This window comes from Medicago sativa, chromosome 7 (genome assembly GCF_051527215.1).
Source record: "Medicago sativa cultivar Bolivia chromosome 7, Bolivia_mono, whole genome shotgun sequence".
In the NCBI taxonomy this organism is placed as follows: domain Eukaryota; kingdom Viridiplantae; phylum Streptophyta; class Magnoliopsida; order Fabales; family Fabaceae; genus Medicago; species Medicago sativa.
In genome coordinates this window covers 83,918,908-83,942,857 of record NC_140755.1, presented here as the reverse complement: position 1 = coordinate 83,942,857, position 23,950 = coordinate 83,918,908, and the positions used below count along the sequence as shown (strand labels likewise).

Below are 23,950 nucleotides of genomic sequence, written 5' to 3'. Positions count from 1 at the left end.
CCACATAATAAAATACTAACACCTCATATATATAAATAAATCACATATATAAATTCTAACTTAATAAAAATAATTAACTAAAAGGAGGGCGTTACAATTTTGGTCTCTAATGTTACACAAGCTTCGTCTTCTGATATTTGCATCTTCGATCCCTTGCTAAATGCCACACGAGAAACAACAACATACAAAGTGTAAAAAAAAGGTCTTGGAAGATATATACCAACACAAGAAAGTGATTGACGTTTATATTTTTTTTTTTTTTGTAACAAAAAGTTTAGGTGGGTTCGGCTCCGGTCACCACCAGGTCAGGGCACGCCTCCGGGCCCAAAAGACACTTATAAAGGTACTTACAGATCACCCATCAACACTGCCCTCACATCGGCAGAGGGTCACATCGGCAGAGGGAATCGAACACATAACCTTCTGCAAGAAAGTGGCCCGTTCCTTACCAACTGAGCCAACGTGTGTTGGTGATTGACATTTATATAAGTTCTCTTTATCTTTTTTCATATTTCTTAAAAAAAAAGTTGTTATTTCAATTATTGTGTCTATTTGGTGTATAAGTTTTACCAAATTATCATTTGTTTGTATATGTGTTAAATTTGACTTTTCATACTTCAAGACAAGTTAATAGTATTAATTAGGGTAAATATATATATTTATTCTTGTGTTTTGAGTCTTATGATTTTTTGAATTTATATTTAACTTGGTTAGTTACGCGTAAAGTGTTATAGTTATGTAACTTGCAAACTGATTTTACAGTTTCTTACGCATCTAAATGTATATATCGGGTAAACTACACATTGAAATTTTAAAATTCAAACACATAAAAATTACATAATAAAAAATTTGTATTTTATACATCCAAATTTTAAAATCCATACATAAGAATTTTGTACAATGCATATCCAAATTTAAAATTCGAACATATAAGACACAATAAAGTATACAATGCATCGACAGTTTGTGTGTCCTAAAACGCACTGTCAAATTCTAGGGTCTACAATGCACTGAAATTTGCATAAAATTGATGTCTTGGTTCATTATCATTCACAAACCTTTTTTTTTTGAGAGAACACAAACCTTACCCAATTGAAATGAATTCGAACCAAGTTGTAGTATACTATAACATCGACGAGCATAATTTATTTAGGATCAATGATAATGTTACACTCTCTGATTTGAAGAGTCAACTGAATCTTCATCCCAACTATGGTAATATCAGAAGGGTGATCTATGTTGAGTATCATCATTCATTAATCGATTCAACAAAATGAAGTTTTAAAATAACGAGCATGTGAAAATCATGTTCTCTATATTTAGAGTGACCAATCAAATTAGACGTTGAGTTGGTCAAATCATCTCGTACTGTTATGGATAGTTTGGTTCCTCCTAGAGTGCATAGTTGAACGAGATGAATAAAACAAGTGACTTAAGAAAACGGTGCCAATAGTAAACCACAACGTAAAGCCCAATAAAAAGCCCAAAACTCTGCGCGCGTGCGTATGAACCAAATAGCAGAATTCGGATAACGGAACTTCTTCTTCTCTCTTCTACTTCATTTCCACAACCACCAGCTTCAACAAAATCATTTCCACAACCACCAGCTTCAACAAAAACTCGCGAAGATGCTAGCATGTCCTAGCACCACCTTCCATGGCCCTACCACATTCCACCGCCATTCTCAACCTTCGAAGTTCCTACTCTCCGAGTCCAAGCCTCTCATCTTCCCTCCCCGTTCTAGCTTCCCCGCGTTTGGGAAATTAAAGCTCTGTTCGCTTTTTTCCGGGAAGAATTGTCGCAGGTTCGATGTCAAAGCTTCAATTGATTCGTCGTCGGAGGTTTTGGAGTCGGCTGACGGCGGTAGCTCGCACATTGCCCCGCATTCCGTCAAGATTCCCGTTGGTGACCGATATGTAAGTTTTATTCATTTTGAATATATGCATTTTACTTCAGCTTTGTGTGTTTCGTATTTTTACATAAATAATGATAGTGGATGCAAGCACGGATACGGACACGGACACCGGACACGACACGGACACTGACACGCCGACACAGCTAATAATTTGAAAAAATCATATAATTCAGTGTAATTACGAGTGTCGGTGTCGTGTCGGTGTCGGACACGACACGTGTCTGACACCGGGACACACCTAATCCAAGGAGTGTCCGTGCTTCATAGAAAATGTTAGATAATTTAATTTAGATATCTGCAGCCATTTAATCTCTTATTTAATAGCAGACATTATATTTTAAAATAATGACGTGTCACCTATAAAGCAAGACACGTCAACAGTACTAATAATTTGAGAAAATGACATAATTTAACGTCTAGTGTCTCGGTGTTGGACACCGGAGACACCTTCCATAAGGAGTGTCACCCTTGCAATCTTGTTTGGGTTTGATTGAGAATTGGGAGCCTTTTTGTGATTTAAGAAAAATCACATGCTATTTCTTGTTGTAATCATGAGAAGGAGGAGAAACCTTGGGTTCACTAGTATTTTGTTTAAATACAAATCTCTTTTGGGAAAATGGTTTTAACAGTTGTTGCCACCATAGTGGCCACCGAAAGGATAATTGTTGCATAGTTTGGTTTGTATTAGGTCTTTTAGGATTGCTTCTTTGAGGTCAATGTGAGTAAAAACTAGAAAAAATTGATTGTAAAGAGTTGTCATAACCTTCACCTTGTTTATGTAACAAAGTTTGTATTTGCGGGAAAAGTAGGGCATTGGTCAAGAGCTATTTACTATGTAGAACTAGCACATCAGATTGAAGACATGTTTGGTCTCCAACACGACATTGACACATGTGATTACATTCAATTGTTTTCTTTGTCAAATGATTATTGGTGTCTACATGTCAGTGTTACTGTCACATAAGTTACACATTAAATTGGCCGCTTTGCAGATCTAGACTCATATTTAGCTCTAGTTTGTGTCACTATGTTTCCTCTTGATTCTGTATGATATATCAAAATGCTAAAGTTGTGATACTTGTGGTATGATATAGTGAAACATGATCATACCGGGTCATGCATGTAATGCACAATTCAATCCATTTTTTATTTGGCACATGATATGAATCAATAGCTTGCCAAATAGAATTAAATCACGCGCTTGGAACTGCATGTTGTGCAATTCTAATAATTTTTGTTCTTAAGGGATTCCTAACTAAAAAAATGTTGAGACAGAACAATTTAGTTTTTTTTCTTTCTATTATTGTGGTAAAGTTTGTTTCTATTGCTTCCCAAGACTATGCCTTTGACTTGTTAGAGTGATTTTGTTCGAAAATGGCAAATATTCATAATGTTTTTTATTTTACATTATTTTTGTAGCTGGGGTGTGATTGATGAAAAAAGTATCTTTATAGAGTAAGAGAGGCATAAATATTAAATAATAGGTTTTGTGGCATTCTACAGATTTTGGTTGAGACTGGTCATATGGGAAGGCAAGCAAGTGGTTCTGTTGCAGTTACGGATGGAGAGACTGTAAGTTTTCATATTTATTTTGATTGGTATTCATGATTGTGAACATTGTCATATGGATCAAAATTGTGTTAAAAAGAAAACAATTTATTACTCTATAAAGGCCCTTGTTTAAGTTTAAAAAACGGATTTTACGATCAGTGTTATTACAGTCATATTTGTCAATGCTAACAATGTTCAGTTCTAAGTGTGAGTGTGTGTGTTGAGATCCTTGCCATTTCACCCACATTATTAGTTCAGACTTTAAATGTCTTCTCCTGACTGCAAGGGGGTGTATTAGATTTTTGAGTTCCACACGGACTATATATATTGCTTAATTATTTGCTTATAAGTCTCTGACAATACTCACCTTACAAGTTGGTTTTGCGGGGTTGAGTTATGTCCCAGTTCCAGATTGTAAGATTCCTCACAGATCACTGTATCACATTCATCCTCTCTGATTTAGATGAATAGTCACCAATTTCTGTTTTTGATCTGTATTCATTTCCTTCAACTCATTTCCTTCAACTGCTCAAGAGTCACCAAAACTATAAGCACGAAAGGGAGAAAATACTGAACTATAGAGTTACATTGATAGGCCGATGATGTATTGGTATGATAATGAAGTGAAATTGGGTCCATGAGTTAGGGTATGTGAGTTTATGGAAGAGGAATTGAACAAGTTGGTTGGATGGGAAAGAGGGAATGCAAGAAAGAAGGGAAATAACAGAAGTGGTAATTTTCATTTGTTCATCAGCGTTGCTCCATGTCATTGTCATCTTCCTTTTGATTTGATCTACTTTTATATTGAAGTTTTGGTTTCTTCTCAATTTCAATGTCACTATCAGATTCTGGCCCCTATCATTTACGTCGGGCAATTTATATTGATACTGAAAGTTGGTACATGCCAAATGCATCCACACTCCATTGTCCAGTCCTATGTCCAATCCAAACTCTAAAAGAAACAATAAACACAAATATCATAAGATGCACGACATTTATAGTGGGTGTGTGACTGTGTGGTATCAAACATAAAACTGGTTGTGCTTTCACCTAATAGCTTAATTTTTGAGATAGTTGATTAATGACAAAAAAGCATAACATTTACATTGTTTTATTTCAGATTGTGTACACCACTGTTTGTTTGGATGATATTCCTAGTGAGCCATCCGATTTTTTCCCCCTTTCTGTGAATTATCAAGAGCGCTTTTCTGCCGCTGGTCGCACTAGGTATGCCTTACATACTTTTCTGATTATTCTGTTATTTTTTCTGATTTTCAATTGCATTTTGCAGTGGAGGTTTTTTTAAACGAGAAGGAAAGACAAAGGATCATGAGGTACTTTTTTGTATTTTATTCTAACTTCTCTAATTCAATTGACGATGTCCATTTTTTTTTTCAAGGGAGGGTTTTCCTTGTTTCATCTGAATAGCTCTTTTTGGATAAAAGAAGAAATCTTACTCAAATAAAATTTTGCTATCTGGAAAAGGCTTTTGTTTTTAATTATTTTCCTTATGTTTTGATTGTCATCTATTGCCTGCAGGTTCTTATTTGTAGATTGATTGACAGGCCTCTGCGTCCTACTATGCCTAAGGGCTTCTACCATGAAACTCAAATATTGTCTTGGGTATGGTCCTTACAATTGCCTTCATAAAGTTATTTTAGTTGGTCTTTGCTAAGTCTTTTATTTTACGTTGTAGTGATGGTCAAATTTCATTGTATTGGGGTTGAACTGATGTAGCGCTGACATTGTCTTATAATTATATGATTAAATATATGAAATTGAAAAATTTAACAGATTAAATTAGTTGTCAAGCAAAATATTTTTTATAATATATATATATTTTTTTTTAATTTTAAAACTTTTATAAGCTTCATCTTCATATTAGAAATTTCTATACTTCTCCGTAATTAGTTGTATGAGACTTGAGAAAATATGTAATTAGCCAAAAATCAGTTAATCAAGAATATTTTTGAACTTATTAAAACAACATTTGCTCATTATTTATTAAATTAAACCTTTATCTTTCCATTGTTTAAAATAATTATGGATTCATAGTTATAGAGAATCTTTTTCCTTTTTCTTGTGGGCCCTTATTATATGTCAGAAACTATGCTTTATAGTTAATAAATTAGTTTCTAAATAACTTAGTAGGTGCTGTGAATATATAGATTTCTGTTAAAAATTCCAGTGGCGGAAATAACCAGGAGTACAGGAGATATAACAACTTAACATTTTTTTCCATTTCTCCGCTGTACTAGCTTAAAGGATTTATGTATTTTGCCTCATTCTTTATTCTATTATTTTTATGCTTTAAAATACCTGTACGTTGTGGAAAATTTACCTGATGCTGTCTGGTGTGGATTTACTCTTCCAGGTTTTAAGTTATGATGGATTGCATATCCCCGATTCCTTGGCTGTCACTGCAGCTGGTATAGCACTGTAAGTGGGTCATTCTATTTTGCTGCCAACCCTGGGCATTTAGACCCCGTGCACAGAGCTATCTATTTCTTCTAAAATATTAACAAAACTCCTCATGCTCTGTACTTTTGTTTACTGAAATATAAAATTAAAGAGAGTCGAGTAAACGGAGGAAATAAGTACAAGTAGAAAGGAGAATAAGATATCTTGTAAAAGATGGGGAAATAAAGTACTTACATACGCGATGCTATTCTCATAGGCACTCTATGCGTAACCATTATTCTTAATAATTTCCACAGTGCACTTTCAGAAGTGCCCACGTCAAAAGCAGTTGCTGGAGTTCGAGTTGGCCTTGTTGGTGACAAGTATATAGTAAATCCTACTTCTGAGGAGATGGAAAACTCTGAGTTGGACCTCATGCTGGCTGGCACGGATAGTGCAATATTGATGATAGAGGTAATAACAGCACTTGCTTGTGGCCAATAACATGTTAGGGATATGATAATAGAACCGAAGCTGGCAATCATTGGTTTTTGTAATTCAAAAGCAAATCATGCACATATATCAGTATATGCCTTGGTACAGTACTGTGGAAATGCTGAAAAGTGGAAACCCAAAAAGACTGTTTTTAATTTCCAAGATTTAACATGAGATTTGGATTTGCAATAGGACCTTAATTTTGAAGTAATTCTTTTTGTGCAACCGAATATAAGAAGTTTACACATAAAGATCCAATATTTGAAACCCAGCGTTTATGTGTTTCTATTATTTATCTACATCAAGTACATGCTATCCCAGCTACCAAATTTTGTCACTGAACTAGCACCTGTCAGCAGGGCAAACAGATTCCCAGATTTCCCCACTCTGAATACTACGTATTTTGCAAAAGAAGGACCATCCCCACATACTTCCAGCCTTGTTAAAGACAAGTTGCTGGAATTTGCGTTGACCTTGGTACATAAAGTGTGGGCGAAATAATAGCTTTCCAGAATCTAATATATTTCCAGTCTTGATTCTTCAATCTCTTATAGTTGTACTTCCATACTAAATGAACTAATATAAAATTTTATTGCAGGGTTATGGCAATTTTCTCCCAGAAGAGAAGCTACTTAAAGCTGTAGAAGTTGGTCAGGTTGTTACTTTATCATAGTGCTGTCTAATATAGTTAGTAGAGATTTGTTTCCATAATTAGGAAAAATTTGATGTGATGCGATATGTAATTCCTTAATTATGCTAGAAGTAGTCTATATTTATAATCATTTTCTGAATTAAAAAAAAATCAGACTTTTTCATCTTGTAGTTTCTAGACAAACCTTAATAATGATCAGGAATTTCCTTTTCCTCCTCTAAAATCATATGGACGTGTTCTTAATATACTATTGTCTATGCAAATGTACCATAGTAAATAAATCATTTTACGACATTCTTTCAACCCACCACTCTTTGGTATAAATCTAGATAAATTATTAAGACATAAAATAACTCCTATTTTTAAAAATTATTATGTTATTAGGCATTGGAAATGTTCATTAGAAAAAGGTGATCATATGTACAAAAGTAAGACATTTGCCTCCCTAAGGAATTTAGTTTTAGGTGTAGCGGGTTTGGTATAGGTTATGTTGTTGATGTTCTTATTTTTATGTGTGATTTGTTTTTTTATTTTATTATTTATGAACAACTCTGCATTGATGCTTAATTTTTTTCCTGTTGTCCGTTATTAGGATGCAGTGCGAGCAATCTGTAATGAGGTAGAAGCCTTGGTTAAGAAATGTGGGAAGCCAAAAATGATTGATGCCATCAAGTTGCCTCCTCCTGAGCTTTATAAACATGTTGAGGTATACGCTTTGCTATCCTATATCATCTTTGGTTGGTTTTATGATAAAATTTTTTAAAATGTCCCCGATTCATTAATTTCTCTATGCGAGAAATTGTTCTCTCCCCCATAGTTCCTGTATTACTTGCAATTTATTTCCTTTGTTTGCACATCCGTACTTAACAGGATGTGTACTATTGACTTTATCAAGGACATGGCTAAGATAATCCTGCTATACAGATCAATATAGGGCCTTCTGAGTTTGGACAATCTCCCAGTTATCATCCAGTTCATTTTCTGACAAGATTGTAACCGTTGCACTTTTTTCTGTGCGCATTTGCATGTTTTTAAATGGTCTGTCATATTGAACACATCTATTCTACCCTCTCCCCTTCTGATAAATTTCTAATATGGCAGCTGCCTTACTTCTTGATTCCTGTATGGATTTGTACTGTTTGCACTGAAATTTTTAGTTGAGTATATTGGAGCTCTATCCCCTCTTTTGTACCTATTTGATAATTGGTTGGACTGGTGGTATTCCCGACTTGGCTTAAAGATGACTGTCTTTGAATCAAGTTGGTCAATGGACATTCAAGAGATAATTTATGGAGGGAAAGCACACACTGGTCCTATTCCATTTCTAACCAGATTTATGGCTTTCATGATGATGATGACGACGTTGTGGTTGTGTAACTTCTTCACTCTCATTTCCCCAAGAAACACCGCAAAAGCTGTTCCTCTAAAATTTCAGAAACTTGCCATGATACACCCCAAGTCATTTTGGCTCATCTGTTGATATTGTTAGTTTGTTGCATGTGAATATTTATGAAATAAATTGGCACTGGCTTGTTTGACTATCATGTTCAACAAAGTGATTAAAGGCTTTATTAAATAGTTTTGTTGAATATGGTGGTTACGATGAAAACTGAAGTGAGTGTTAATATGCAGGAAATCGCTGGTGATGAGTTGGTCAAAGTTCTTCAAATTAGAAAGAAAATACCAAGAAGGAAAGCCCTTTCATCATTAGAAGAAAAGGTTCTTAAGATTCTTTCAGAGAATGGGTTTGTCACAAATGATACTGCTCCAAGGAATAATGCTGAAACCATCGCAGAGATTCTTGAGGACGAGGATGAAGATGAAGACGTAATTGTTGATGGTGAAGTTGATGAAGGTGATGTTCATATAAAGCCAACCCCACGGAAACCAACGCGTTTAGTAAGCACCACTCATGTAGTTATGTAGTCTTTATATATATTTTTTTCTGACTATGAGGTGAAACATAAATTTTCTGACTATGAGGTGAAACATAATATTGGCATCATAGGCTCATTGTTATGTTTCATTGGCATGTTTAGGTCAGATGTGCTAATATATTGTGTTTCTTGAATGACCTATATTTTTTTTCCTTCATTTCTTTTTCAATGTAGTTTCTTTGTAGGCTTACAAGGATTACTAAGAGCATCCACAATGGTGGGTGTTTCACCTATGTAGCACTAAGCTAAATAGACATCCACATTGTGGTGCCTATTTAGAAGGGTCCCTATTGAAGGCTCCCCCCCCCCCCCCCTCTCTTCACTTTTTTTTTTGGGGGCCCACTCAATAAATTGTATTGAAATAAACGAGTAATGTTGAAATGTAAAGATATAAAGTTATTGGTGAGACCTATTTAGTGAACTGTTTTGAAGGGCTGGGTTTGAGGAATTGGGTGCTTATTATTAGGTACTAACATTAAAAAATTATAAATGAGTGATGTGTACATGCTGGACCCACTTAAGCATCGAAATGGGAGGAGCTCCATTGTGGATGCTCTAACTGTTCTGTGTTACTCATTTTTTTTCCTTAATAAATAATTTGTAAGAAGACATGATACATGTAGTTGATAGACTCTTAGAACTGCAGCATTATCTGTGGTCTCTTTGGAAACACTGGCTTGCTTTGCTATAATTTTCTGCCCCTCCCGCTTTGTTTAGATGGATATTTGATAGAACAAGAGGTGCTTGACCTATAAGATAAGATGAATGGGGCATGGATAAGGACCAGGTGTTGGACAATATCTTACCTTCTTCCTAGTAATTTTAGCCTCTCAGTCTCCCCTGACCCAAGGACTGTGGCAAACAGATGTTCATAAGTTTTTCTTTTCCCATTTTGTGCATCTATTGGTCAATATTTGCTGGCAATAGACATTATGTTCTTTCTAAATTTATTTTTATGTATTCGAGCTAGTATACTATCTTCCTTTATTCTTGGAACTACTTGATTGATCATTGATGTACAGGCTATGCCCTGCCCTCTTAAGTGCCCGTTGTTCTGAATTCATTTTATTTTACCTTAACTTGTGTTATTTTTTTATTTTTATTTTTTATTTCCTCACAGTTTTCTGAGGTAGATGTGAAGTTGGTATTTAAAGATGTTACGTCCAAGTTTTTGAGAAAACGTATAGTAGAGGTATGGACACTTAACATAAAATACTATCATAAATTATATACATGATTTATTGTCTTAGTGGGTCTCTATCAAACAGTCTTTTAGCACAAATGGAACAATTATTCCACCAAAAGAGTCTTCATGGAGTTATTGTTCTTAACTATTGAACCTACCTTGCAGAAAGGGTGTTTGTTTATCAATTTCTTTTCTATGCATGTGACAGGGTGGGAAAAGGAGCGATGGGAGAACCCCAAATGAAATTCGTCCAATTAACTCAAGCTGTGGCTTATTACCTAGAGCACATGGAAGTGCTCTTTTTACGAGGGGCGAGACACAGGTTTGTGGTGACTTTTCTTTGTCTCCAAATTTATGCTTTGATGTTTCATGGTACTGTCTTTATATGCTCATGCAACTATGAAGCTTCGATCCTCCAAACAAGGAAAAGTGTTGGTGTCACACATACCCGTATCAGGCACCAACACTCCTCGGATACTTTGTTATGCGTCTCAAACGTATCCCAATTTTTTTATTTGTTTTAAAATTATTATTTTGGATACTCTTGGATACTTTACAGTAGACCAATTCTTCCAGATACTTCTCCATACTCGTTTGACATTGACAAATTTTTCATATTCCTTGTTTGAAGTTATACTGGAGATGCTTTTGTTGATATCCAGACATAAGGGTTAAAATATATTATGTGTAGAAACTGTATTTTTTTTTGTTACGGTCAGAACTGTTTCTTTTTACAAATTGTGATCATCATAATTATAAATTAATGTGGAATGATCAATGTCTCTTTCTTTACAATTATTATGCATCTATATAAATTTTCTCTCGTATCCTAAATTTCTAAAGTTTCTCATGTCCTTGTATCGTGTCTATCATGTCCTATGTATCCAGGCTTTATACTCATGCAGTCATACAACTGTTCTCTTTTACTTTTTTCAATTATTTTGTTGGAGAAAAACTGATTACAAATACAAAGGAGGATGAAAACCTATAATACATGGGCTCTTCTTCACACTAACACACTTTGTTTCACATTTATAGATCCACCCATTACTCGAGTTGTTCACTTATGCCCTCTTCTTCACATTTTTATGCTGTTCTGTTTTTACTTAGAGTTAGTTCTTTGCCAGTGATATTAATATCTGCATCTTAACTTGAGTAGTAAATCTGCTTTGTCTGTTTGGCAGTCGCTAGCTGTTGCTACGCTTGGAGATAACAAGATGGCACAACGAATAGACAATCTTATGGACGTTGATGATTACAAGAGGTTCTATCTGCAGGTCTCTTTAGAACTTTGACTGCTGTTATCATCTTATAATATTCACCTGGTTGTCATCTATACTGAGCTATAGTTAAAAAACCCAAGTGGATTGGTTTGACTTGTGAACAATTCATTCGTTAAGTATAGTTCTTGGTTAGAGCTTTAGATGCCATTAAGCAAGATAAAAACACACTGCACTGTGATTCAGCAGGTCTGACCATATCTCGGTTGATAGCATAACACCATCAAAATAAAAATCTAGGGGATAGGGGAGCCCAGATGAGGAATGGAACCTTGTCCACTTCAGTTAACTGACAATGATGGGAACTGCTAAGCCCATCTAGTGCTGCTGGAACAACTAAATCAATTCTTTAATTTGTTTTATACTGAACTTTTAAAAAACCATTTCTATATTTTATTGAAATAAATTATTAGTTTATATTACAACATTTGTTTAAAGAAGATAATTTTTTCAGCATAATAAATATATAGAAAATCTTAAAATTTTGATTTAGAATTTTATTGATGAACTTCTATGTAATTTAATAACAACAATGCCTCATCGTTTTGAAGGAGTTGTTTTCCATAATTTAGTTAAATTATTTACTAAGGAACTTTTTCACAAAAAAGAACTTCTTCATTTATAACATGCTCTGGCATTGCTGTTTCTTTTTTGTGATATGAAAGCAAGCAACTCATAAGCTCACAGTTTCCCCAAAATATACAATTTGAAACTAAACCTTTTTGTTTTCTTATGATCTTCCATGACTTGATTATTCATCACAACTAAGCTTATAATGAAGATCTTCAATGACCTGTATTTATGTACGCATAGCTATATTTTATCCTGGTGATTGGTTCAATGCATAGCTTTCTTCGTTCATCTTCCATATTGTGATTGTTTGTACATGAAGAAAATTGTTGGGATGTATAAGTTTATTATAAATTTTATCGCAAAATTTTCAGAATGAAATTATTGGCACTAACTCGACAAAATTGGCAGTATTCCTTTCCTCCTTCATGTGTTGGGGAGGTTGGCCGGATTGGTGCACCGAGTAGAAGAGAAATTGGTCACGGGATGCTTGCTGAGAGATCCCTTGAAACAATTTTGCCTTCTGATAGTGATTTCCCCTACACTATTCGTGTTGAGAGTACTATCACAGAAAGCAATGGCTCTTCGAGGTAAGTGTATGTATATATAAAGATCCACATGAAGCCACACTCCTTAATTATTCGTTATAGATATTCTCCTACAAACAATAAATTGTATGTGTTTGGCGACAAACATGTTCCGCATCATATAACATAATAATTTACAATTGTAAAGAAGCTATTAGGGTTGTAAGAATTGTGTTTTAACACACCATTGTTATTTAACACGATTTTCTTTTGATCACAGCATGGCATCTGTTTGTGGAGGTTGCTTAGCATTGCAAGATGCTGGGGTTCCTATCAAGTCCTCGATTGCTGGAATTGCAATGGGTTTGGTTCTTGATACCAAGGAATTTGGTGGAGATGGAACTCCGCTTATTCTGTCCGACATAACTGGATCTGAAGATGCATCTGGAGATATGGACTTTAAGGTTTTTATTTACATAATTGAATAACTGAACTTGTGATACCTATTTGTTCATAATTTTATTTGGTTGAATAAGTGATTCAAAGAGTTCAGTTTGATTTCCTTTAAATCTTTTGTTTCTTACTCACTACAGTTATGCTCAGCCTTTTGTGTAACTGAAGTTTGATTCCTAACTAAGGATATGACAGAATCTACACAGTTTATTTAGTTTTGTTCTTGACGGTACCCTCTTCACACAATAGCAATTTACACAGAAACTAGATCAATAATGGAAAAACAAGGAATATATTATTTCTGAAAGAAAAAGAAAAGAAAACAGAAGGATGAGGATTCTACTGTCCACAGAGCCGAGCTCCTGTAGAGAACAATGCTCTTTGCCCATAGCTAACCCCAAAATGATTCTCCAAAATAACCTTGCACTCTCCCTCAATCTCAATATGACATAATTCATCGCTTCATTAAGCCACCCCCTCTCTCTCTTCAATGTCAACATTCTATCCTTTCCTCTTATTTTTCCTGACATAACTTCCCCACACCATGGGCTTGGGCAGCTGATGCGCTTGCTCTTCATTTAAGCCCACATTCTCATTTAGGTCCTAACAGTTCTGTTAACAGTTTTTAGGAATACAAAGTGGCTGGCTTTGTTTCTCTAACTACCCCTCATTTGCTTTTGCTTTCTTGCCGTTCCTTGGTTTCTGGGATGGTATCAAGAGCATTGCTTCAATCCTAGGCTAGAGCTTCCTCTCTTAATCAATTTCAGGCCTCAAATTCTTGTGTGAATTCCGTCTCCGCTCCTGTTGCATCTATCACTCGTTTCATGCGTCTAGATGAGAGCTTTTTGCTTTGGAAACAACAATTTGGGGGATCTATCAAGGCTTATGAGCTTCATATTGTTGAATAAGAGAAAACAGGCATGAGACAGTGAAACTGTATGTTTCAACTACACAGCATATTGTTGAATAAGAGAAAACAGGCATGAGATGGTGAAACTGTATGTTTCAACTACACAGCAGAGTCGGTTTTATTTTGGTTCAAGACAATAAATACAAAATGAATATGGGAGATAAGATTAGAGTCAATATCATGTGAGAAACAAGCACCATACTATAAGTTCTCACAATTCACTAATGCCGTGGCCATCTATTCTACTTCTACACTGAATCTTGCAACTGCATTTTGTTTCTTGCTCTTCAAGGATATCAAGTTGCCTCCAGTAAGCACACAATATCTAGAAATGGACTGCCTATCAATGGGCCGCATATGTGTAACAACTACTTGAGTATGCCCTTTTTCTTCACAGATAAGCCGTTTTTCCATATCACATCATCTCAATGGTTCTGACAAGGGGAGTTTAAGAACTAGCTTACTAGTGACTGCAAAAAAAGTCTAGACGGGTGACTATGAGATAGTTTAATTTCCCAACTACTCTCCTATATCTCCTTTAATCTGATAATGGCTCCCCATGTACCCGTCATCTGAAATAGAAAAGTGAGGCCCAAAATGGAAGCAGGCCGGGCTGGTGACTCGAGCTGCGAAAAAGTGGGCCGGAAAGCCACCAAAATCTCCTTCTTGTACAAGTGAGGTTGGCTGCTACTTTAAATTATAGCAATTGTATCGGCGCATGAGGAGGCGGTTGGATATGCAAGATGGGACTGGTTACAGTGATGTCTGAATTTGAGAAGATGGCCTATGTTGTACATTTGCTGACAGAATCCCTCTTTTGTGACTCACATGGGAGGGCGCATCTGAAAGGACGATTGGATGGCTGGGTATGAAACTTTGGATTTCAACTGCTTTCAAGGCAGGGACCCTGTGCTCTGGGCGTGGTCAATTACTTGGTTGTCACCGGGCTCCATGAATTGCTTGACAAATTTAGGGTGTTTTGCCAGTTCTCAATGCCACATCCACCTTTAGTTTGAGGGGTAAATGTTAGAGTAATACTTGGGAGTTGGGTCAGTTATTTTCAGCTGTTATATTTTCGTGTGATGCAGATGATGCTTGCGTTCCATTTTCTTTTATCAAAAAAGTTATGTTCAGCTGTTAGTCTATCCGGCCTTGCTGTTTATAGTTAGGGATCTGAGTTTGATACCTGATCATAAATATAACAGACAGTTTTGTTAGTTTTATCAGCTAAAAGTTCTCAGAAACTGAAAGTTTCGCTGATTCTCTATATTGCTACTTCATCTTTGTTTCACTTATTTTTTGGTTTCTGTCATTCTTGCTGCTTTTTTATTTCAAACCATATTTATCAATAAGATGATGATATTGATTGATATAATAATGTTAAAAGGGATGTTCTGACAATGATATAATGCAGGTTGCTGGAAATGAAGATGGTATAACTGCATTTCAGATGGACATTAAGGTTAAGTAGTATAAACATTTTTATACTAATAGTAATGTCTTGATATGCTTATTTCCTTTTTTCTTGTATGTTTGGATTACAACAAACAACTTATTTTCTTTTAGGGTGTGTTTTTTTGGTTACAATTAGGGTGTGTTTGGATTGAGGGTTTAGGAGGGGAAGGGAGGGGAGGGTTTACCTTTCTTTTTTAAATTACGGGCTATATAACATGTTTTTCTAAAATAAATTAAGTGTGATTGAAGTATTATATGATCATTTATCATGTTAATATGTTAACTTTTTAAAAAACATTTCATAGTGTCCGTAATTTAAAAATGAAAAGTAAACCCTCACCTCCCTTCCCCTCCTAAACCCTCCATCCAAACGCACGGTATACTCCCTCCGTCCCGGAATAACTGACCCATTTTCTAAAAAAAAGTGTCCCAAAATAACTGACCCATTTCAATTTTCAATACAACTTTCATCATTCCCAATACAATATAACACTAAATAATACTACTTTTATCATTCCCAATACAATATATTCCACTTTCCCCTTTATTTATACATTTTTCTTAATATGTGTGAAAAACAAAATTGTGTCAATTAAATTGGGATGGAGGTAGTATCATTTATTAATTGGCTTCTAGAAGTTATTATCTCCTGAATAAGTAAATAATAATTTATAGTGTTTGATATTTATTTTTTAGATAATATTGTTCTCTAGTGGCTATTAATGTATCAGTATTACAGGTGGGTGGAATTACTTTGGCCATCATGAGAGAAGCACTGCTGCAGGCAAAAGACGGAAGGAAACATATACTCGGTAAGCAGGGGCGTATACTTTCATTATGAAGGGGTAGCCTTGGCTACCCCAAAAAAATTATTATTCTTTAATTAGCTGGTATGTATTTATATCCGGCTACCCTAAATAATAAACATTGCTACCCTAAACAAGTTTAGTTATCGAAAAATAGCATAAATAAAAAAGTAAAAAAAAAAATATTATATGATTGATAGATTTATTTGTATTGGTTTGGTACTTCACTCTCAATAACAATTATAGAGAGAACCTTTTCAACAATAAAAAAAACTAGCACAACAATAGTCATAATTAAACATAACCTATTTGTGTACATTGGAAAATATATTTTTAATCTATTTTGTAAATAGTCATTTATAGATAAAATTGGCTTCTTGAAACACATTTTGTCCAACTTTTTAAATAGCTATTGTCAATTTTTATCATTTGAGTTAACTTTCATGTATTGGTTAATTTTCCTTTCAAAAAAAAATGTATTGGTTAATTTTCAGATTATTTTGATTTTAGTCTACAAAACTTGCGATTTTTATAGTTAAGTTCCTAAGATTTTGTTTAATTTTAGTTCTTAATTTTTTGTTATAAAGATGAAATCCATGACTAAAAACACCTTCCTTTTTTTTTTTGTAAAATTTAAAAAATCGAGACAGAAATTGAATAAATTTGTTTGCAAGGACCAAACCTAAAAAATTATAATTTATAAGACTAAAAATATATTTTATCTTTAAATTTAATACGTTGGTTTTAATTATTTTTTTTATAGTTGGCCCCTGCGTAAAATTTTTCCTAGCTTCGCCGCTGTCGGTAAGTTCAAAGTTGAAACACGTTAGGTGTGTATTTCGGTGAATGTTTAATAAAGATGATTATGAATTAATTAATATTGTAAAAGTGATTTGTTTATGATTGAGTTTGAAGTGAACTGATTTATGTTTGAATGTTTGTACTCTAAAAGCAAGTTTGAAGCAAAACCTGGTATAAGTTTTTCAAACCAATCAAAAGCTACTTCTTATCATTTCTAGTTAAACTAAGGTCTAGAGGCAATCAATTATGCACTAGGACCTATAGGAAGAGGGAAAATCAGAAGAGAATTGACCGAAAAATGTGTGAATTTTGCTAATTTGATTTTGTTCCGTTCAGTGAAGCCTGGGTACATAGTATTAGTGTGTGTCGGATGCGATACGAATACGTGGATTCATGAATTTTTGTAAATTTAGTATATGATATGGCCTAGAAACGTTAACAATTTTTTTTATAATAAACAACATATACATGTAAAATAGTTATTAAAAATTTGCATTGGTCATTTTCATTAATAAATAATTATAATGATCACAATTTACGAAAAAGAAATACTTGTGATGAAAACAGAAAGTGCAGAGTTTTCGTCTAATATAATATATCCTATGTTAGGATATCATCAAAAGAATTCAAAACAAGTTTTGTCTAATGTTAACCTATTCATTCTCTTCTCCCCTATAACAATCATTCGTAAAACGCATGACTTCTATCAACTTGGTTTGACTATTTAGATCATCTTTCCTAGGAGACATATCTGTGTGTAACAGTGAAGTATCTCATGTATCCAGTAAAATATTTTGTAAAAGTTTTAAAAAAATAATTCTAATACTTCTAGGGTATGTATCCGCGGATTATCGGTATCCGATATGGATATTTCCCCAATTTTGGAGTATCCGGACTTCATAGGTTCTGTTTGATCTGGTAGTTATAATGGTATTAATACATAAACCCAAGCTTGTCTTGCAAGCTACACATAAAAAAGTTATGCAGAAATGAGGTAATGAGCACAAAATATGGGATATTTAATCAAAAGTATTTTCAAGAAGGTAAACAAAATGGGTTTCTATTCATACTAGTCACACTATTTTTATAAGTAGAATATTCCTTCCTTCTACTTCTACAAAGCATGGGATATTTTCTATTTGCCGTTGTTGATACTTAAAATAGATATACCAATTTCATCATCCTTTTGAGGGCCTTTCAAATTTTCTTTTTGCTTATCCTTCACTCTTGTTAAAATAAACACAATGATTTAGGATGCATATTCATAGTGAGTTCTGTAAAAGTTGATTTTTTTTTTCTTCTGGATTTTTGAAGTCTTGAGTTAAACATCCTTGGTTGTTGTAGAAGTGCTAAATATGTTTTTATTTTCATGCTGATTTCTTTTGTTACCTAATCTAGGAGAGATGATGAAATGCTTGCCTCCTCCAGCAAAAAGGCTTTCCAAGTATGCTCCTCTGATTCACGTTATGAAGGTATGCTTGTTATTTTACTTCTTTTTTCAGCTATTACGAAGTCGAACATTTTATTTCCTCATCCCAACATTTTGATCTCCAACAAATGACATCTATTTCTTATATTATTAAATAATTTAGGTCAGACCGGATAAAATAAATCTTATAATTGGTTCCGGCGGGAAAAAAGTGAAGAGCATTATTGAGCAATCTGGAATAGAGGCTATTGATACTGAAGATAATGGCACTGTATGTCAACAACCGGCTTATTTACATGCTTTTATGTGATTATTACAGTACTTTTCTGTTGATATACATTGATTAATGTTTCTGTGGGTATTGCAGGTGAAAATATTTGCGAGAGATTTGGCTAGTTTAGAGATGTCTAAGGCTATCATTAGTAATTTGACAATGGTTCCAACTATTGGTGATATATATAGGTAACCATCTCTCTGTTCTTCTGCCTATATTGGTATGTTGCTTGGTTCCAGCTATTAGTGGTGTATATGGGTAATTATCCACTGTTCTCATGCTTATATTGGTCTGTTGCTTGAACTGACATGACTATTTTCAATGGTTCAAGTTAGTGATATATTTTTTGATTATAAATATGTAAAAAACTAAAAGTATTCCTAATGGGTGAAACATTTGACAGGGACTCGTAGTGATCAACTGTTGTATGTTACAAAATGCTTAAAATTTGATCTTGAGTTTTTTCTTGTGGATGGATGAGGGGATATTGACCGGTTCATAATAGGAATCACATAAACAGGGAATTAGAAAGGTCACAGCCATGAAGCTACTCTATCTTAAGAGACTACATCATATCAAGGAATGGAAGGAAATAGCAAAATGAATAAGTGGAGAAGAATAACAAAAAAGTAAAGTATAATCAATGTGTGCACCCTGCCATCCCAGATTTAGGGCCGGCCGTTCTGCTCTGTTATCCATGACGGACAACATAGGATAGAGTGTAGCAGCTGACCTAAATAGGCTACAGCAAAATAGTGGATGGTTTTTATTTTAAATTTTTTATACCATTTATATAATTTATACTACATACATAAAAACTAACCACTGGGTGTGATTGACCAGTGAGAGGGTGACATGTGATAGCATGAGTAAGACTGACAGAGAGAAGCCAAACACTGTTATGATGTTTTTAAATTGCAAAGTTCCCAAAATATCCAAATATAAAAAGCCCTAGCATTTAAATTTTAAGGGGTTTTGCTTTTTTATCTCAATATAAGGCGTGGTGCTATGCTATAGCAGGGAGAAAACATTTAAAAAGCCCTAATTTGCCACATTTCAATCAGATTAAGATATATATAAAAGCTGTGCATAAAATAGGAATCCCCAAAACGTGTGTAATAAGAGGGATCATGACTTTGAATCTACTCACTCTAAGGAAATTTCAGCATATAAATAAGAGGAGTGCTAGCATCACACTCTCTAACACACATACCGACACACTCTCTTCTATTGGTTAAAATTCATATGGGACTTAATTTATTGGGAACCACATAATTTGGCTGGACCTGTTAACAATATAGGGTTTCAGAGAGAAAAGATAATAACACAGAACGGCTAGGGTTTTATATGATGACAATGACATATAATATCGAAATAGAGTTACAAGGGATTATATAGCATAACCTAAATGGACTAGACTAACCTAAAAATACAAAGGCCAAATAGCTTAAGCCCAATACTTTGTTATCTAACAGGACCCATATGAATTTTACCAATAACAGAGAGTGTGTTGGAATGTCTGTGTTAGAGAGTCTGTTCCTAGCATTATTCTAAAATAAATAAAAGGAAGTAATGAAAGCATATGTGGAACAAACAAAGAATGAAATACAATCAACAACTGGATATTTGGGCTCTGAATTATTCATCCCTCTCTAGTGTGTAACCTCAGGCTTGAGAATGGCGTATTTCTCGTTTATAAAATAATAAGATGTAGGATGTTTTTGGATATGGATTATTATTGTGTTGTCTTTTGCATGCCATGATATCCTGCCTATGTTAGCCTTGCTATACAGAGCTAGTCCCAAGTCCGGATGAAAGGATAGGGTCGTGTTAGGCCTCAACCGTCAGCATAATCTCTATGACATGGATCAATAGCTGACCCCACTTAGTGGGATAAGGCTTGGTTGCTGTTGTTGTTTTTGCATGCCATGAATAATGTTTTCCCCTTTTTGCTATCTTAACCAATTTTTCCTTCCTAAAAAAAAAAAAAAACTTATTTTCTTTTTTGATGATTGTTTTTGCAAAACTACTCGCCAAAAGACTATGTATGATTTTTCTTCCTTGTATGTCTCAGGAACTGTGAAATCAAATCAATAGTTCCATATGGAGCGTTTGTAGAGATAGCACCCGGACGAGAGGTACATACTTTCACATAGCTGCCGAAACCAGTTTTAAAAATATAGTTGTTTCTTTGGGTGTCATAAATGCTTTAGAGCTAATATTTATTATTGTCGTGCTTATAATTATTCAGATGATCAGAAAAATGTATGTAATTGCTTTTTTTGTATCATTTCATTTGATAATACTTTCAAATGTTTTAAAGAAAAAAGGTAATGCTTCTTAAGAATGATGAAAATTCCAAACTTTGTAACTAATATTTGGACATTTCTTCTCATTTTATGTAGGGACTTTGCCACATTAGTGAACTGAGTTCAGGTTGGCTAGCTAAAGCAGAAGATGTAAGCATTTTATTTTGATTCCTTTTGTAAAGAAATAAATCGTCCCTGTATCCGAAAAATGATCGGATATTATTTGACTTGCATTTTCCCAGGCTTTCAAGGTTGGAGATCGTATTGATGTAAAACTTATAGAGGTATGCCATTTTACTTCTTCAGCTTTAAATCATGCTGAACATTATTAGTGTTCCTAAAATACCCAAATTTGTAGTATAGTTCTTTCTTCTAGGCAGTCAATCCCAAACAGCTGCTCAGAGCTATGCCAGCCTCAAATGTGGGGTAGTAGTATTAGCCTGTAGCATGATGCCACTATTTGATCATTTTTGGGACCAATTACATGAATAATTATTTTGAATACATAATTAAGTTTTAGTCTATATAATACAACAAATTTACCAACTGGTTAACTATGATTTCACTTGCTCAAAAAAAAAAAAAAAACTATGATTTCACCCACCTAAAATCATTAAATGTTATATCTGTTGTCTGTTGACATATTATAAATATGTAATCATGCATTAGTAAAAACCAAATCAATTGCTTCAATTCAAACTTTTAAACTGCACTTGATTAGATAGGATCAGATTTGTTTAAGGAAGCAATTCAAACCGACCAAACCGCGTTCATTTTTAGTCTTTGGGGTTGGATTTGTCTAAAAACTGATCAAAAACTCTTTGTTTGGCTTTCACCTTTCCTTTTCCATTCTCTGAAGTGGGGACGAAGCTGATCTAAACAGTCTTCTTTGTAAGATACAGTTGGTTCCTTGTCTTAATATATGCCTATGCGAAGTTTCATTTTTTAGTGTATCGTTGAGATTCTTTCTTATCATTTGAACTTCTTTCTGAAATCGGAAATCCTGCATTCAGTCAAGTCAACCCGTTGTTAGTGAATTGGAATACTTCCTGCTTTACATGCTGTTTTGAATTGTGTAAAATTATATAAAAGAGGCAAATCATGTTTAACGCCAGTAATGGACATGTTTTCTTAATGTTTGATTTTACCATAGCTCGTGATGTGCATTCTTTCTAATGGATTTTAACCATGCGCTGCAGATAAATGACAAGGGACAACTCCGTCTTAGTCACCGAGCACTGCTTCCTGATGCAGATCCAGATAATTCAAATTCAACTGATAAGGGTTCATTGGAAGAAGTTATCAGCCTGACAAATGCTGGTTTAGTTGAAGAGAAAACTGAACAGAATGCTAAGGTTAACACCCGTAAAGGCAAAACCTCATCAAAAAGGAGTTCAGAGGATAATTCTGTACTTCCATCAAAAAAGTTTATCAGGAGATCGGTCAGCTCTTCCGAGGATAAGCCTGTCACGAACAAAGACAAGATAAATAAGAGCGGCAACAAAGATGAAAGTAATTTGGTTAGTGAAGAGGCATAAAATTGAGAGCCAAAATATTTGCACGGAAAACTGAGAATGGTGATGCTTATGATAAAAATGTTTTCATATGCACACGAAGGAGGTTGCCTCTTACAAACTAACAAATTAATGGTATGATCAATCTATATCTCTCTCAGATGATTCATTGTACTGATATACTTGTATACAAATATCCAAGCTTTTGGAGTTTTGGCTAATGAAACTAATATTTTGATAACACATTATAAATGGTAATAAAAAGAAAATTGCCAGAACTTAATTGGTCAAATGTTCAATGATTGGCAATTTGGTAGCCAAAAAACTTGGTACTTAAAATTATTATTTCTACACCTGGATGGCAGTTGAACTCTATCATAATAAGTAAACAGTAACTGGTATTACATTGATTGTAATTATCTGATTCAAAAATTTGCTTTCTTTAAGTGCGACTTGTGTTTTGGTGGCATGTGTTCTAATACCTTGTTATTCACTTTCCCAGAACAGATGTTATTTACGACGAAGGTTTTTTGGCACATCCTGGTGTATGAACTGAGAGTATAGACACCTACGTGACTCTACTTTTTAGGGCAGATAATCTTGCTTACGAAGGAAAGGAGGCAGAGTTTTACTATTTGATGCTCCTTTTGTATAGTCTGCTTCAGATGTTTGTATGTGATAGTATGTATTGGGAATTTTTTCCATTTCTCCCAATGATACATCTGCATCTTAAGCCATGTACTATATATTCAATTATTTAAATGACGCTTCTTGTTGTAACTCTCATTTTGGAAGTATCAAATGTAAATCTTAGTATTAGTACGACAGTACAAGTGATAAGGGAGAAGTAATATTATTGTTCATGGGCACATCGTTGTATTTGGTGTTTCTCTTTCTTTTTTCTTTTTTTGACAAATTGAAATTGGTATTTTAGATAATCTAAAGAACACATTTTCGGATAATCTCATGGTCGTAACCACATGCATACTTCCTGCGTTATTTAGAACTTGAACAGTCACATTGTGAAGAGTTTGACATAAGGTGAAATGTTGATTTTATTTAGCTTTTCTTTCTTTGCTTCTCATTGCTTCCATTGGACTCTTAAACTCACTATCATGAACTTGAAGTCAAAGCTGCACCAGTACTACTGGATATGCAAAAGGTTTTACACAATAATTCAATCACACATCACCATAGACATTTGCTGAAATATTTTAAGTGATAGAATAAAGTAGCTAGATGGAAGTGAACTATATTGAGACTATCACTGGTGGCACATAAAAATCTTTTCAAGGGAGGGGGCAATGCAACTGTTACGTACTAATCCTAGGCTCAGTCTAGGGTCCGAGAGCTTGATAAGTCTCCCACCGTGGGTGAGTCCAAATATTTGATTTCAGCCATTGGATCCCAAAGTTCTATGATTACTATAATACACCCCAACACCAAATACTTTTTATTTCAATTACTGTTCTCTCATCCCAGATTC

At 34.4% G+C, this 23,950-nt stretch overlaps 1 protein-coding gene across 2 annotated transcripts; it reads left to right on the top strand.

Annotated features, from left to right (window-relative positions):
• Positions 1-1,535: 1,535 nt before the first annotated feature.
• RIF10 (polyribonucleotide nucleotidyltransferase) lies at positions 1,536-23,333 on the top strand. Of its 2 annotated transcripts, none has more exons than XM_085722973.1 (25): positions 1,536-1,916; positions 3,419-3,487; positions 4,587-4,693; positions 4,758-4,800; positions 5,006-5,089; positions 5,841-5,905; positions 6,184-6,340; positions 6,960-7,016; positions 7,606-7,719; positions 8,646-8,912; positions 10,071-10,142; positions 10,345-10,458; positions 11,321-11,413; positions 12,398-12,576; positions 12,794-12,977; positions 15,291-15,338; positions 16,071-16,143; positions 18,337-18,410; positions 18,531-18,638; positions 18,735-18,829; positions 20,716-20,779; positions 21,047-21,100; positions 21,193-21,234; positions 22,150-22,599; positions 22,972-23,333. In XM_085722973.1, the coding sequence occupies exons 1-24, from the start codon at positions 1,629-1,631 to the stop codon at positions 22,486-22,488; spliced, it is 2,790 nt and encodes a 929-aa protein (XP_085579099.1). In that variant the 5' UTR covers positions 1,536-1,628; the 3' UTR covers positions 22,489-22,599; positions 22,972-23,333. The 2 variants fall into 2 exon arrangements, with proteins under 2 accessions (XP_085579099.1, XP_085579098.1); XM_085722972.1 differs by having other exon boundaries at positions 22,967-23,333.
• Positions 23,334-23,950: the final 617 nt, after the last annotated feature.

Excerpts from the sequence above, each read along its gene's own strand:
- RIF10 (XM_085722973.1), top strand. The coding sequence starts at position 1,629 with ATGCTAGCATGTCCTAGCACCACCTTCCATGGCCCTACCACATTCCAC. Across the intron at positions 4,801-5,005 it reads GAAAGACAAAGGATCATGAG|GTTCTTATTTGTAGATTGAT; the intron begins GTACTTTTTTGT and ends TATTGCCTGCAG. Across the intron at positions 7,720-8,645 it reads AGCTTTATAAACATGTTGAG|GAAATCGCTGGTGATGAGTT; the intron begins GTATACGCTTTG and ends GTTAATATGCAG.